This window comes from Mandrillus leucophaeus, unplaced genomic scaffold (genome assembly GCF_000951045.1).
Source record: "Mandrillus leucophaeus isolate KB7577 unplaced genomic scaffold, Mleu.le_1.0 Scaffold801, whole genome shotgun sequence".
NCBI lineage: Eukaryota > Metazoa > Chordata > Mammalia > Primates > Cercopithecidae > Mandrillus > Mandrillus leucophaeus.
This window is the reverse complement of record NW_012108709.1, coordinates 713,195-727,209: the sequence shown is the minus strand read 5'-3', so window position 1 is coordinate 727,209 and position 14,015 is coordinate 713,195. Positions and strand designations below refer to the sequence as shown.

Genomic DNA, 14,015 nt, shown 5'->3' with positions numbered 1-14,015 from the left:
AAGAAGTTGAGGGATTTTTAGACAGATGGTTCTATTGAAGGAGGAATGACTTGCTTTATTTTTTTCACCTGAAATCTCACATTAACGATTTTTACCGTAAAATAACAACCTTTTGATACTAAACACTACTATCCTGCTCTTTACAGAAAATAATTCTGCAAAAGGTAGTTCTTTTTGGAATCAGATACAAGGGAGAACACTTGGTAGTAGCCCAAAAGTTGGCATTTCAAGGCAGTCCCATCTCCTAGGTGGTGGCATGATCCAGACAGACTTCAAAGACTAAATATTTGATGAGGGCTGATGCTTTAGGACAGATAATAAAGACACAAAATTAAATTAAATTTAATCAAAACATGATTCAGTTTCATGTATTTTTAATGAGTACAGACAACACGGAAGGTACAGAGAATGCAGAGAAAGGTGCAGAGAAACATGGGCAAACACACAAGCATTTAAAATCGCTCCTCACTGGTCAATCCGAAGGGATCTGAACGTGGAGTGTAGGTTATGAAAACGGCATGTTTTCTCTGCTTCCACGTAAATCTAGCTGTCACAAACACCGGCAATGGGGAAGCTACAGCTACCTGGCTGTGCTGCTGATCAAATTTTGACTGAAGAACTTAATGATTTCCAAAAAAAGTGGATGAATAGTAAGTCCATCACAACACAGCTGATTCTAATTTTGCTAACCCTAGTCCAAACTAAGTAATTTACACAAACACCTGGCCACCCTATTCTGTTTATTAGCAAGAATTCAATACCAGAGATCTACAGCTAGCCTCCAATTCTAGGATCCTCGTTAATTTTTACAGAACACACTCGAATTGATTCGCTAGTGTGCTGTGAACTGTTACTATAATCAGAATGAAATGATCCTGTCCCACTAAATTGGAGACAGTACACTTGCTGATAGAGCAGAGCTGGTTTTATAAAAATCATGCTTATTATCTTCCTCGTAAATGCACATTGTCTGCTGATTTGCAACAAGGTTCTCTGCGGCTGGGATAAAATTAGCAAGGGTTTCCTGCGTTGCTCAAAAGGTGGCAGAGGCTCACTCACATAATAAGCAAAACCATTATATTTTCTTCTCTTTTCTGAATCACTAATATTGCTACAAAAATACTCACAGGGTGTCCAACTTAAAACACTGAACAGAGAGTCTCTAAGCGTCTGATACTAGCGGCCCTCTGAGAACATGAAACAAGAGAACACTTATGGACAGAAGGCCTTTCGGAAAGTTGCTGTTAAATTGAACGTGATGGAATCAGGGGGCTGAGCTCAAAGCAGTATTGACATCTTGTTAATTCAATTAACTTGAAAAGGAACCACTGCTTTTGCCACTCACTGCCACAGTTAACCATAGGCTATGGCACCTATCTGAAAGATCATGGAGAGAAGGATCCCAGTAGTGCTAATCCAAAAGCCAATTATATGTGGTTTGGAATGCATAATTTTTGTTTTGGGTGAGATTTACTATTCTTACTAATGCATGTATAATTTTATACGTCTGTAATGTCTAACATCAGCCTGCACTTGCCAGCCAGCCAGGACCACGCTTTACACAATAGAAGAGCTCCAGCGTTCTGTGGGAGCGCAGCAGGAGGCTGCGCCACGGTGGAAAGGTTTGCACAGATCACTCACCACCTTGACGGAGGGCTCCGAGGTCATCAAGAGCTGGGTGAAATCTGACATCTATGGACATGGTCTGCTAAGTACATTAGCAGAAGGGCTTATTTGACCCTTTACAAATAAACCTTAGCACAATGCTGCTGTTTGCCCAGAGTGCTCTAGTTTCTCCTGTATTTAAAGAAAAAATGCTCAGAAGATACTGCAGGCAGGGGCGTGGTGTTGGACCACCTCCTGGTTTCAGAGGGCACCAAGGAATCAGACTCCCTCTGCCTTCTCTCCCCGGAATGGGGCCAATCTGATGAAACTGCACAGCCACACCTTACCCCTTGAGGATGTGCAGGAGGAGGTGGGCGGGAGAAAGTTGCTGGACTGCATCTGGGTGGAACTCAGGACTGAGTTCACTCAGCCTTGAGTTCCTGTGCTCAGACACATTCATATCTTTATATAGAGAGCATTCTTCTTGCCTAACTGCTCCGAAAACTTAATTACACACTTAATTAATCAGTGGCACTTCATCCCACATTCAAAAACCTCCACATCCTCCTACGTCCACCAAGCAGGGGGCTTGCTGACCTTGGAGCTCTCGTGAAACACTCATGAGCCTGGAGGACCCAGTGCAACTCATGTGGAGCTGCCTGGCTGGGGAGCTGTCCATCACAGGCCATGACACCTTGCTGATGCCTGTGACAGGTGCAGCGGCTCCTTACATCTACACGACACAGATCAGAGTGACTTTAGGGCTGCATGCAATTCCAGTGGAGTCTGGGAACATGGCCTCAAAATTAGTCCTGTTTAATTTGGTTAAAGGGGATTATGGAAGTTTGAGAATCTCTTTGTTGGAGGGCTTTTAAGAATGGAATTCAATAGAGTCACTGCTCCTGGAGTCAACGATATTGGTTTCCACAGCCTCTCAGACCATCTTTGGGTCTGGATTCAATGAAACAGAAGCCTCTTGTGCCGTATTTCCTCTTTAGGCAAGAATTATTTTGACATCGAAAGCAAAAATAAACAAACCAACAAATAAAATCCCAATGAATTAAAGAATAAACAAGACAGAATTGCTACCAAACTCATTCACATTCATATTACAGTGGAAAATACATTGGCCTTTCCACCAAGTGGCAGAAGCCGACGACATTCACCCGGCTGTTCAATTACTGGCTTCTGGTTACCGGCACGGGCAGCGGGAAGAGATTATTCAAACAGGAGCCTGGCAACACTGATGACATGAAGATTACTCATGTTCTAATACTGTTAGGACTAAATGGGAATTTCTGGAAGTTGTGGAGCATTTTACTGAGCCTCACAAAGATGACAGAAAATAGCTCCATGATTGAAAATATTATTTTTGCTGGGCAGCTTTTTCCATTCCATTTTTATTAATGGTCTATGGCCCACATGGTCATTTGCTGCAATTCTCAGCTGTTAGTTCTGTATTTTCCAAAGGCATAACAAATGGAATTCTTTAAAAAGATGCCAGGAGGGAATTTAAAAGTATGCTTTTTATTATGAAGCAAAATCCAGTATGAGGGTGAGACTTGGAGTGTGGTCCATGGGAGGGCAGGGTTCTTGGTGAGGTAGGGAGAGTCAGCTTAAGGCCAGGGGCGGGCTCATCTCCTGTGACCACGGGCAGGCTCGTCCAGGTGGATGGGATAAGGGACATGAAGACCCCAATGCCGCTCCATATCTCCCCTGCCAGCTTCTCAGTTCCGAAATCTTACCAAGGAGGGTCTCTCCTTTCAAACAAGTGGAGATTCCTAGAGTCCTGAGTTTAGGGGTAAACATGCTACTCTCTGGACTGGGGTGGGGACAGGGCGAGGGGGTGGGATGACCACAGCTGTGGTGGTGTCTTGAGGAGTTGGCCAGCTGTAAGGAAAGGGGGCAGAGAATGTGCCCTTAGGCACCAGGACAGGAAGAAGCAGCAGTGGGGGGATGAGTTAGGAGAATGGCTGGGGCATCCGGATCATAAAAAGATTCACAGAAAGTGCTGGAAGAGCCAGGATGACCACAGGCAGCGGGAGCACTCAGAGACAAAAGAGGCAGAAGAGACGAGAAATGGGTTTTTGCTGAGGAGCTGCAGTGAGTGCCTTAGGTCAGCTTGACAGAGCTGGCTCTGGGGAGGTGGTGATGAAACTCTGCCAAGGCCTCCAGACGGAAGGTCTCTGATGCTAATGGAACTTCCCCTGTGAAGGGCCATGTTCTGGCCGGAGCTTGGCCAGACAGATGCCTAGGAGGCCCCAGATGTCCACAGTGGCCTTGAGTATGGACAGGGCAGGGAAGTGGCACAAGAGTGCCCAGTGATGTAGGGGGTGGCTGATGACAGCAGCCACAGGGCTGGGGGCCACCTCAGGGGCATGGCTACAGTAGGTATCCACTGGGGCTTCGCACATGCATCCCCACCTCCCTCGGCCTGCAGTGTTCACACTACAAGCTCTAGGAGGAAAAGATATCCCTCCACAGGCAGCAGCCTCCTGGCCGTACATAAACAGGGCTGGGATGGGAGAGAGGTGTGAGACTGCTAGAGCGTCACGCAGCGTCCAGTCGCTGGGAGCGCCTTTCTGTCAATGGACCAGAGCTCTATGGCTGTGGACCCAGCCCACAGTGAAACATACGACTGTGAAAGTAGGAAGGATTTCTTTTTCTTTTTTTTTTTTTTTGAGGCGGAGTTTCACTCTTGTTGCCCAGGCTGGAGTGCAATGGCACGATCTCGGCTCACCACAACCTCCGCCTCCCAGGCTCGAGCAATTCTCCTGCCTCAGCCTCCCTAGTAGCTGGGATTATAGGCATGCGCCACCACGCCCAGCTAATTTTGTATTTTTAGTAGAGACGAGGTTTCTCCATGTTGGTCAGGCTGGTCTCGAACTCCTGACCTCAGGTGATCTACCTGCCTCGGCCTCCCAAAGTGCTGGGATTACAGGCGTGAGCCACTGCGCCCGGCCTGGAAGGATTTCTAAGAAGAATTCATGGCCACTGTGCACATCTGGGGGCCTCCCATCTCACAGGCTTCTGTCTGGCCCAGCCCCTGCACAGCACAGCCCTTCACAGAGGGCTTCCACTAGCATTAGGGACCTTCAGCCTGGAGCCTTTCGTGGAGCTTCATCGCCACCTCCCCAGAGCGAGTGCTCTCAAGCTGACCTAAGGCACTCACTGCAGCCCTGGAGAGAGTGTCCCAGGCCACAAGGAGGACATGGCCCATGAAAAGATAACTCCATGCCACCCCATCCTGCCGCCAAGAGAGCCCACTCAACACATGGACCCTGGAGAAGCAGGATAAGGGCGAGGCTGAGTCTGTTCCAAAGGAAAATTTGTGCTCTTTCTTGCACAAGTGGAGACAGGAAATCAGCAGGCTCTTGAGGAGGTGTAAGGGAAAGAACGTTCTAATGAGATGCCCTCCGCTGCGGCTGAGGAGCGAGCGCGAGAGCAGAAACTCCGGGCAATGTTAGAAAAGCCCATTTGTAACACATGCTTTTAAAATTCCAGTAATGGTTTGGTGCAGTTTAATCCTGAGTAAAATAGCAGGTTTTTCTTCTGAATCCAGCAGGTCTCCTCTCTACTCCAATTGTAAGAGTAAAATACAACCTGGACATACATATTATTTCATACTTCACAAACAGTAGCACATTAACAGCTCCACTCCAAAAGACATAGCAACCTTTAAAACGTAAGCTCTGTCATGGGTTCAAAACACTAAAGTGTTGTAAAAACAAACCCCCTAATGTCTTCCCCCCACTCCAGTAGGGTTTGCACATCTGCTATAAAAGTGGAGGCAACTTAAGCCCTTGCTGAGGTGACTAATAAGGTGAGGTAACTGGGCTTGTGGCAGAGGAGTTAGGCAGCAGCCGACCATCCCCAGCCCAGAAGCTCATGGATGGAGAAGCAGGTGGGGCCAGCCCTGCACCAATGCGCCACACACATGCCCACTCTACACATTGGCCCACATCACCAACAAAGAATAGGGGCCATCCCTTGTGCTTCAGAAGACCAGCTGAGGGACGAGTGGAACTGGGGGCAGAAACGACTTAGAAAACGTAGATAGAGTAAGTCAAGAGACAAATGCTGTGGCCCAGGAATAATCCTGGCCTAGTGCAACGGTGACTGTGCAAAGAGGATGGAGGCTGCAGACGAGACAGAGGGAGGATTGATGAAGCTTCACAAACGACTGCCACGGAGGCCAGGGGAGCAAGCAAAGGCCAGGCCAGCGCGACCCACAGCCGGAAAACCCAGTGACAAGGAGACTGGCAGAAAAGGGGACGACGCTGCAGGCTTGGGGCATTCCAGCTGGGAAGCTGAGCTGGGCACATCAAACAGAAGAAAACTGATCTTTTCCCAATCACAGAAGCAGATTCACATCCAAGAGAGATTTTTCTAAATCATGGGTTAGTTTTTCTGCCTTCATGTTAAAGATCTTTAATGTACGCTATCCCTTGTCTGCAGAGGTTCAAGCAGATGACAACACAGATAAAACAGGTGACTCTGAACCAACAGTTCAGGGAGCTGACCACGCTCGGTGGGTCCTTCTTGTGGGTGAATCTGTGTCTTCACGCTTACGCTTGGATTTACATACATCCAAGCATGGCATGTTTCATGCCTGTGAAATAGTCTGGTGTTTATGAGATGGAACTAAATATACCACCTGTTTCATGGTATTACTCAAAAACAGTTTGGTTTTCTGGAAAGATGCTTCCTGACGCTGGGTGGAGTGTGAAGCCCAATGGGAAGACAGTGTTTAAAATGGTGGCACAAATTCTGTGGCTCTCCTTAACTTCAGACCATTTCCTAGCAAACCTGGGGCCCCTGCAAATTGGAGAAAATGAACCACTTCCTCAGAAGACTATTGTAAGATTTTTTAAACCTACCACAAGGCAGCCATGAGACAAAAGAATATGAGGGAAAAGGGGAACAATTCAGAAATCAAACTCTTATTCATCTTTATTCTAACTGCTCTTAACCTTATTTTGACCCAAAGACTGCTTAAAAAGTGACAAATGGAATGATATTTTAAATACTTTTGATCTTAGTTTTCTGTGCTAGTGACATTTATCTATATAAATACACTTTCCCCCTTAGCCTGATTCTTTAGTAGCAATTTTTCACAAAGTCCTTCTTTGGGCTTGATTTATATAAAATTCAAAAAGTCAGATGAAGTTTCTGCCTAGGAAAAAGCATTTAAATTATAATTCGTAGTTCCAACGAGTTGGCAGTGAAATTGGGGCCATGATATCGTGCCAGCAGCAACAGAGATGGGGCAAATCTTATGGTACTAACATCAAACCATTTGGCAATAATATCAAAAGTTACAAACATATTTGAAATCAGTAATTACATTTATGAGAATGTATACTGGGAAAACTTTCAAAATAAATTCAAGCTATATGCATGAATGTGTTCACTGCACAGTTATTCGCAGCAGTGAAAATCTGCAAACAACCTACATGCTCAGTTATATCAAGAAAGTGATAGTTCATTTTATGCCATCAGTAATATCACTAATATCATGGTTGCTATGTTGTAATTAAGGGAAAGCTCCTTGATATATTGTCAAACAGAAACAACATTAACAAAAAAATCTAAGTATAGTATTTACAATGTTGTATTAGTACAGTCTTTATACAAACACTTTGTATATACACAGACTGAGAGTGAGCCAGAGAAACAAAAACAGCTGTTCTTTCGAAAACGAATTATCTTTAATATTATTAAAAATAAATACAGGGAGACCTTCTGCTATCTTGGAAAAAAAGAGAGAAGGGAAGGAAAGAAGGAAGGGAGAAAAGAAGGAAGAAAGGGAGGGAGAAAGGAAGGAAGAAGGGAGGCAGGTACTAACACCACTCATCCCAGCACAACTGACATTACACTGGGGAAGTTAAACTAAAGCCCTCCCTACTGTCCACAGTTAGAATAATGTGAAAATAACAGTCACCTTATAAAAAACTGCCTAGGGCTGGACGCGGTGGCTTACTCCTGTAATCCCAGCACTTTGGGAGGCCAAGGTGGGTGGATCACGAGGTCAAGAGATTGAGACCATCCTGGTCAACACGGTGAAACCCTGTCTCTACGAAAAATACAAAAATTAGCCAGGCGTGGTGGTGCACGCCTGTAGTCCCAGCTACTCAGAGGCTGAGGCAGGAGAATCGCTTGAACCCGGGAGGCGGAGTTTGCAGTGAGCTGAGATTGCGTCACTGCACTCCAGTCTGGACAACAGAGTGAGTCTCCGACTCAAAAAAATAAAAAGCTGCCTAGTGGAGCAAAGTGCAAAAAACAAATAATGATACCCTAGCCAGGTGTTAGGCTCCTCTGCAATGGGTTTGGAAGCACAGTTGTGGGCGTGTGAAGGTTGAAGGAAATGGCTCCAGCAGTCAGACTCTGTTCATCTCCCGTGCGCTCCTCCCCAGCTTCGGGAGCAACCCCGATGAAATGGCCACGCCCAGGTTTGTATGCAGCGCTGGGCCCCACGGGCCTGCAGACACTGGGGGCTCACCCTGCAGGCTGCCCCCTGCACTCCACAAACACCCAGACCAAGGGAGGTTTGAGCCCTGAAAGAACAGCAGCATCCACAGCCGCCTTTTATGGTGCCGGGCACCATGCTAGGGGGTGTACAGGTCTGATCTTATTTCATTCTCACTACACGCCTTTCTGGTAGATTCTATTTCATGCCAAGGTTACAAGCTTGAATTGGAGACTTAAAAGATGCTGAGTGATTTGCTGAAGACCCAGATAATACCTGGCTAAGCCTGTGAACCTCAGTCTCCCTGCCCTCAGTATCTAAACTCAACTTCCACTCACGGTGTGGAGACTGTTTTGGTTTTGTCTCTCTCTTTTCTGTTCTACGAAAGAGCAAAATCATGCTTCGTGGATGCTGCCTTCGTGTGATATGATGAAGATGACCAATGAAAATCTATAAACTACTCAAAGCTCCCTTAAATGATAAACTGCAGAGGTGGGTAAGGATAATATACCCTTTAATACTAGATCCCACCAACACTAAACTATCTTGATTGATGAAGTTTTGATTTCCTTTCATTATAGGAATTTTTCTGCAAATTCCTCTAAAATCTATGTAAAGTGCTTAGTATGTTGACTTGAATTGCTATAATAATTTTTAATTTTTATGTATTTATTTAGAGACAGGGTCTGGCTCTGTCACCTAGGCGAGAGTGCAGTGGCGTGATCACAGCTCACTGCAGTCTTGATTTCCCTGACCAAGGCGTGCACCACCATGCCTGGCTAATTTTTGTATTTTTTGTAGAGACGGAGTCTTGCCATGTTTCCCAGGCTGGTCTCGAACTCCTGAGCTCAAGTGATCTGCCTGCCTTGGCCTCTCAAAGTGGCAGGATTATAGGCGTGAGCCACCACATCTGGTCCAGTATAATACTTTTTAAAAGGTATCTTTCAATTCAGAGGACTCCCTAGCGCTTGGGCTTCTCCTAGGTCTCCTGCAAAGCATCATGGCCAAACCATTAGTACACTAAGGAGAAAGTCATACCATGTGCATGTGTGGGGATGTGCATGTGTATGTGTACGTGTGTGGGGATATATGTGTGTGTGTGTGTGTGTGGATATACATGTGTATGTGTGTGGGGGGATATGCATGTGTATGTGCATGTGTGTGGAGATATATGTGTGTGTGTGTGGATATACATGTGTATGTGTGTGGGGGATATACGTGTGTGTGTGTATATACATGTGTATGTGTGTGGGGGGATATGCATGTGTATGTGCATGTGTGTGGAGATATATGTGTGTGTGTGTGGATATACATGTGTATGTGTGTGGGGGATATACGTGTGTGTGTGTATATACATGTGTATGTGTGTGGGGGATATACGTGTGTGTGTGTATATACATGTGTATGTGTGTGGGGATGTGCATGTGTATGTGTGTGTGTGGATGTACATGTGTATGTGTACATGTGTGTGGATGTACATGTGTGTGTGTGTGAGGATGTGTATGTGTATGTGTGTGTGGATATACGTGTGTGTGTGTGTGAGGATGTGTATGTGTGTGTGGATATACGTGTGTGTGTGGGGGGGATGTACGTGTGTATGTGTGGGGGGATGTGCATGTGTATGTGTATATGTGTGTGGGGATATATATGTGTATGTGTGTGTGAGGATGTCTATGTGTATGTGTATATACATGTGTGTGTGGGGGATGTACATGTGTATGTATGTGTGGGGATACACATGTGTGTGTGTGTGGGGATGTCCGTGTGTGTGGGGGATATACGTGTGTGTGGGGGGATATACATGTGTATGTGTGAGGATATACATGTGTATGTGTATGTGTGTGTGTGGATATACATGTGTATGTGTGTGTGGGGAATGTACATGTGTATGTGTACATGTGTGGATATACATGTGTATATGTGTGTGAGGATGTGTATGTGTGTGTGTGAGGATGTGTATATGTGTGTGTGGATATACGTGTGTGCGTGTGTGAGGATATACGTGTGTGTGTGTGGATATACATGTGTGTGTGTGTGGATATACGTGTGTGTGTGGGGGGATATACATGTGTATGTGTGTGTGAGGATGTGCATGTGTATGTGTATGTGTGTGTGGATATGTGTGTGTGCGTGGGGGATATACATGTGTATGTGTGTGTGGGGATACACATGTGTATGTGTATGTGGGGATGTGCCTGTATATGTGTGGGTGTGGGTGCCAACCCAAGAATACATAAACACTATATACTTATTTTCTTGGGATCCAGGAGATTTTGTTACTTCCTGAGCATAAGTTATGCAGCAGAGTTGGTCCCTCATGCTCTTTGGCACAGTATGTTTTGAGCACTTTATATACACTTTCTTAGAGGAATTTTCATCAGTTTCATCGCACAGGCAAAAGACCTTAAGTCTCTTAAGACACACACTTAAGAGAATAAAAGCAAAGACTTTAGCTTTCAAAATACCATAATTCTGCAATAAGCAGCCGGACTGAGAGAATATAACACATGACCTTTGAGTAAACACTCTACAAGAGCACGTACCAAGAAGTGGGAGCAAGAGACTTTTATCCAGGGTTGAATGTGTAAGTAAACCCAGATTAAAAGAAGTAAGTAAGAGCTAAAAATTCAGAATAATCCTCCCGAAAGTTGAGTGCAAGGGATGATAAGCTTCTTCAATAAGGAAAATCACAGACCTTTTCTGTCTCAAGCTGTAGGAAAATGTGTTTTCCACGTTGGCACCTTTAACTCTAGAATTGTCTACAAGTTTCTTTCAAGGTTTTCGGGTTTGTCTCCTTCATATCCCCGGCCACTCGCTGCACATCTACGTCCTTACCATTTGGAAGCTTCGGGTCGAATGGAATTCACACTGCATCATATCAAAGAAGATGGGGATGGTGGCTTTGCGCAGCTCCGTCTCGGGAATTAACGTCATTTCTAATATTGGGCCCACCATTTCTGGGATGAACTTTATCTTGTGTTGACCTTGGAATAAAGAAATACAGTATTCAGAAATAAAGAAAAATAGAATTCTAAAATGGGCTTAAATGGATAAAACAACACAACACAGATCACTGTGACTTTGAGCAGCAGGATCCTGAAAATATGCATCAAATTCTCTCTGCAGATGATGATTTTGAACTTTCCCAGCCATTAGTATAAGAGGTGGCCTGTATTCCACATTTTATAAGTGAAGTTATTCAAAGAGCTGCGCAATATAAGCCTGTAATCATGACTTCTCTGTCAGAGAAGATAAACACTGTTTTACAAGCAGCCGATTCTATCACACGGATTGAGAACACATGCAGCTTGATTCCCAGTTCTGAATAGAGCAGGGGCTGCGAGTGGGGAGTCTCAGCCTCTAACTCTGTGCACAGTGACAGGAACAGGAGCCGACAAATGAGAGAGAGCAGATAGTCTCTTGGGTCCTTTTTATCTCCCACATCTTATGAAGATGAGTTTAGCATTTGACACCTCTGTAAATAATGCAGAGTGATTTCTGCAACATTCCAAATGACTCCAATCAAAGTAAATCAAGGCGCCGGCATCCGAGGCTGAAACCCTAAAAACAGCAGTGATTCGACCTTCTCGAGCTATTGTTTGATAGGAAAATGTTTATTTAAAGAACAACTTTATTGTATCTCATCTCACCTAGCTTGTCCCAGATATGATTTTTAAAGAGCTAAGAAAAATGTTTCTCAAAAGTTTTCAAATGTGAATCATAATACGATCATATTAGCTAGCATTTACAATTTACATGACAAGCTCAGGAGAAAGCATCATCTCACTGAATTTTCACAGTAACCTTGTGAGATGGGCACCTTCTTAACCTGTTAAACAGATGAGGAAAGTGGGCTGTTCCCAAAGCTATTCTGCGAGCTGTTCAGAGAAAGGGAGGAGCAGGATTTGAACCGGGGTCTGAGATTATGAAGGCTTAGCTGTGACTCTCATTTTGCAAATTCCTTCCCTGTTTGCTTGTCTCAGGATCTTTGCATGCCACTCGGACCCTACCCGCCTCTCTGAAAGAGAAACTGTTTGAGCTGTCCACTCCCTTATTCGTCCTCTGTAATTGCAAAATGAACAGAGAGGTCAGTGATCTGTCATTTTCTGTCATTTTATCCACCACTGCTGAGATATTACAATTCTAAAATAAACTCTCAGAAAGTAGAGACTGGCTTCTCACAAGCACTCAATTTATGTTTTTAATTTCAACGGTTTTTGTTGGAAATCTTGGTATTGTACTTTCCTGGGCCTCTATCTCTGACTTAGAAAGATGCTAGCCCAGGATCACCATCGGGAAATCTGGTGACCGGGCCGAGCAGCCAGTGGTTGGGCCTGATATGGCCAGGCCCTTCCTCCTGCTAGCTGTGGGTTGACTGCCACTGTCCCCACCCCAGCTGAGGACCCCATATCCTGTGGGTGCATGGCTGCTGCACCTCTGAGGATCAGGGTGAGCTCCTAAAGAGCTTGAAGTGAACCAGGCAAGTTCAGAGCGATGGCGGCGGGCGGAAACCACAGCAGCTGCCAAGCTTCTTTCACCGCCTGGACCCTGCACCTCCGGAACGAAGCTCCTGGAAGACTCCTTCCTAAACACGGGGCTGTGGACCTTAGTTAAGGCGACGTAACGAAACTCAGAGGCAGGTCCTATCAAAAAGGTGGTCTTTTAAAAGCCGACCCTCTTGTCTTTCAGAAATCTTGATTTTGTTTTCATTTCACCCCACTGCAACTAAACCATTTCATTTCCGAAATATAACAGAAGAATGCCCAAGAAATTAAATGTTTGAATAAAATATTTGCGATATTTTGTTAACGCCAACAATGTATCCCAAATTAATCAATCTTATTAATATTTTTACACAATCAGGAAACTACATTCTTTAGTTTTCTTTGCAATTCAGCGAATATACATTTCTGTAAAGAGAATCATTAAACAAATGTGGCTACTATAACTATACTGAAGAAAATAGGTAATTCTCATAATTAGACTGAATGACTTCTTATTGGATGGACATACACACAAAATGTAATTAACATCTTATTTTTAACTTTTACGACATAATTAATAACTTGACTAAGACTATCACTGTGTGATTCTCATCACTTTCCCAAATGCTTAATGTTTCTGAAAGGCCTGTAACCGCTGCAAAGCATTCTCTTGAAAACGCTATTATATTCCATCTCTCAGGTGACAACTTTCCGTGTATTATGCCTAAAAAATGTCAGAGCCAATGTTTCAGAAAACAGATGATGGTGACAGCAAGTTGTTCATCAACCACAATTTCAGTGTCATAAAGTTCTGTCTGTCACCAACAGGTTTTATTGTTCCAAGCTGGGAAAAACATAGAAAGCAGTAACAAGTGGTTGTAGAAGCAGGGATTGGAAAAAGAAGCGACCAAAACGACAGTAGCTTAACCTCTGATTATTACCCTCCTTATTAGAACAGACACACACTGGCCTGGAGCTGGTACCGAGTTCTGTGCACAGTGACAACCCTGGGGACTGACTCTTCGCAAACCAATGGTCCCCAAGGCGAGCAGGAGTGGGGAGGGAATGTTCTCTGGTAGCCACCGTTTTTTTTTTTTTTTTTTGATATTTGTATTATGGATTTTCCCTGGAGCACATCTTGCTCAAATTTAATGATGAACTCAGGTTTGGAACCAATGAGGACCAAGGTGACTCCTGCAGTGTAGACTTAAAAGAAAAGGAGGGCACGCTTTTGAGACAAAGGAAGGTGATGAGGAGAATATTTTAGCTCCAGTCCTTGCCAGTCTCATAGCCCACCTAGAGTCTGTTCTAGTTACAGAACATGGAGCTGCTTCCCCTGGGAACAACATCTTGTTTTCTCATGAAGCCAGGGCCTCCCCTGTCAGAAGCCTCCTTGTAGGTGTTTAAATTATCTCTTTGCAATCACTGGTGTTAAAAAATCTGGGACATTAAACATA

The 14,015-nt window shown here is 44.6% G+C and overlaps 1 protein-coding gene across 1 annotated transcript in view; it reads right to left on the bottom strand.

Annotated features, from left to right (window-relative positions):
- DOCK1 (dedicator of cytokinesis 1) overlaps positions 1-14,015 on the bottom strand; it is a 545,861-nt gene that overhangs the window by 86,617 nt on the left and 445,229 nt on the right. The window contains exon 39 of the mRNA XM_011967590.1: positions 10,910-11,058. Within this exon, the coding sequence (XP_011822980.1) occupies positions 10,910-11,058 (149 nt within the window). The remainder of the gene's footprint in view (positions 1-10,909; positions 11,059-14,015) is intronic.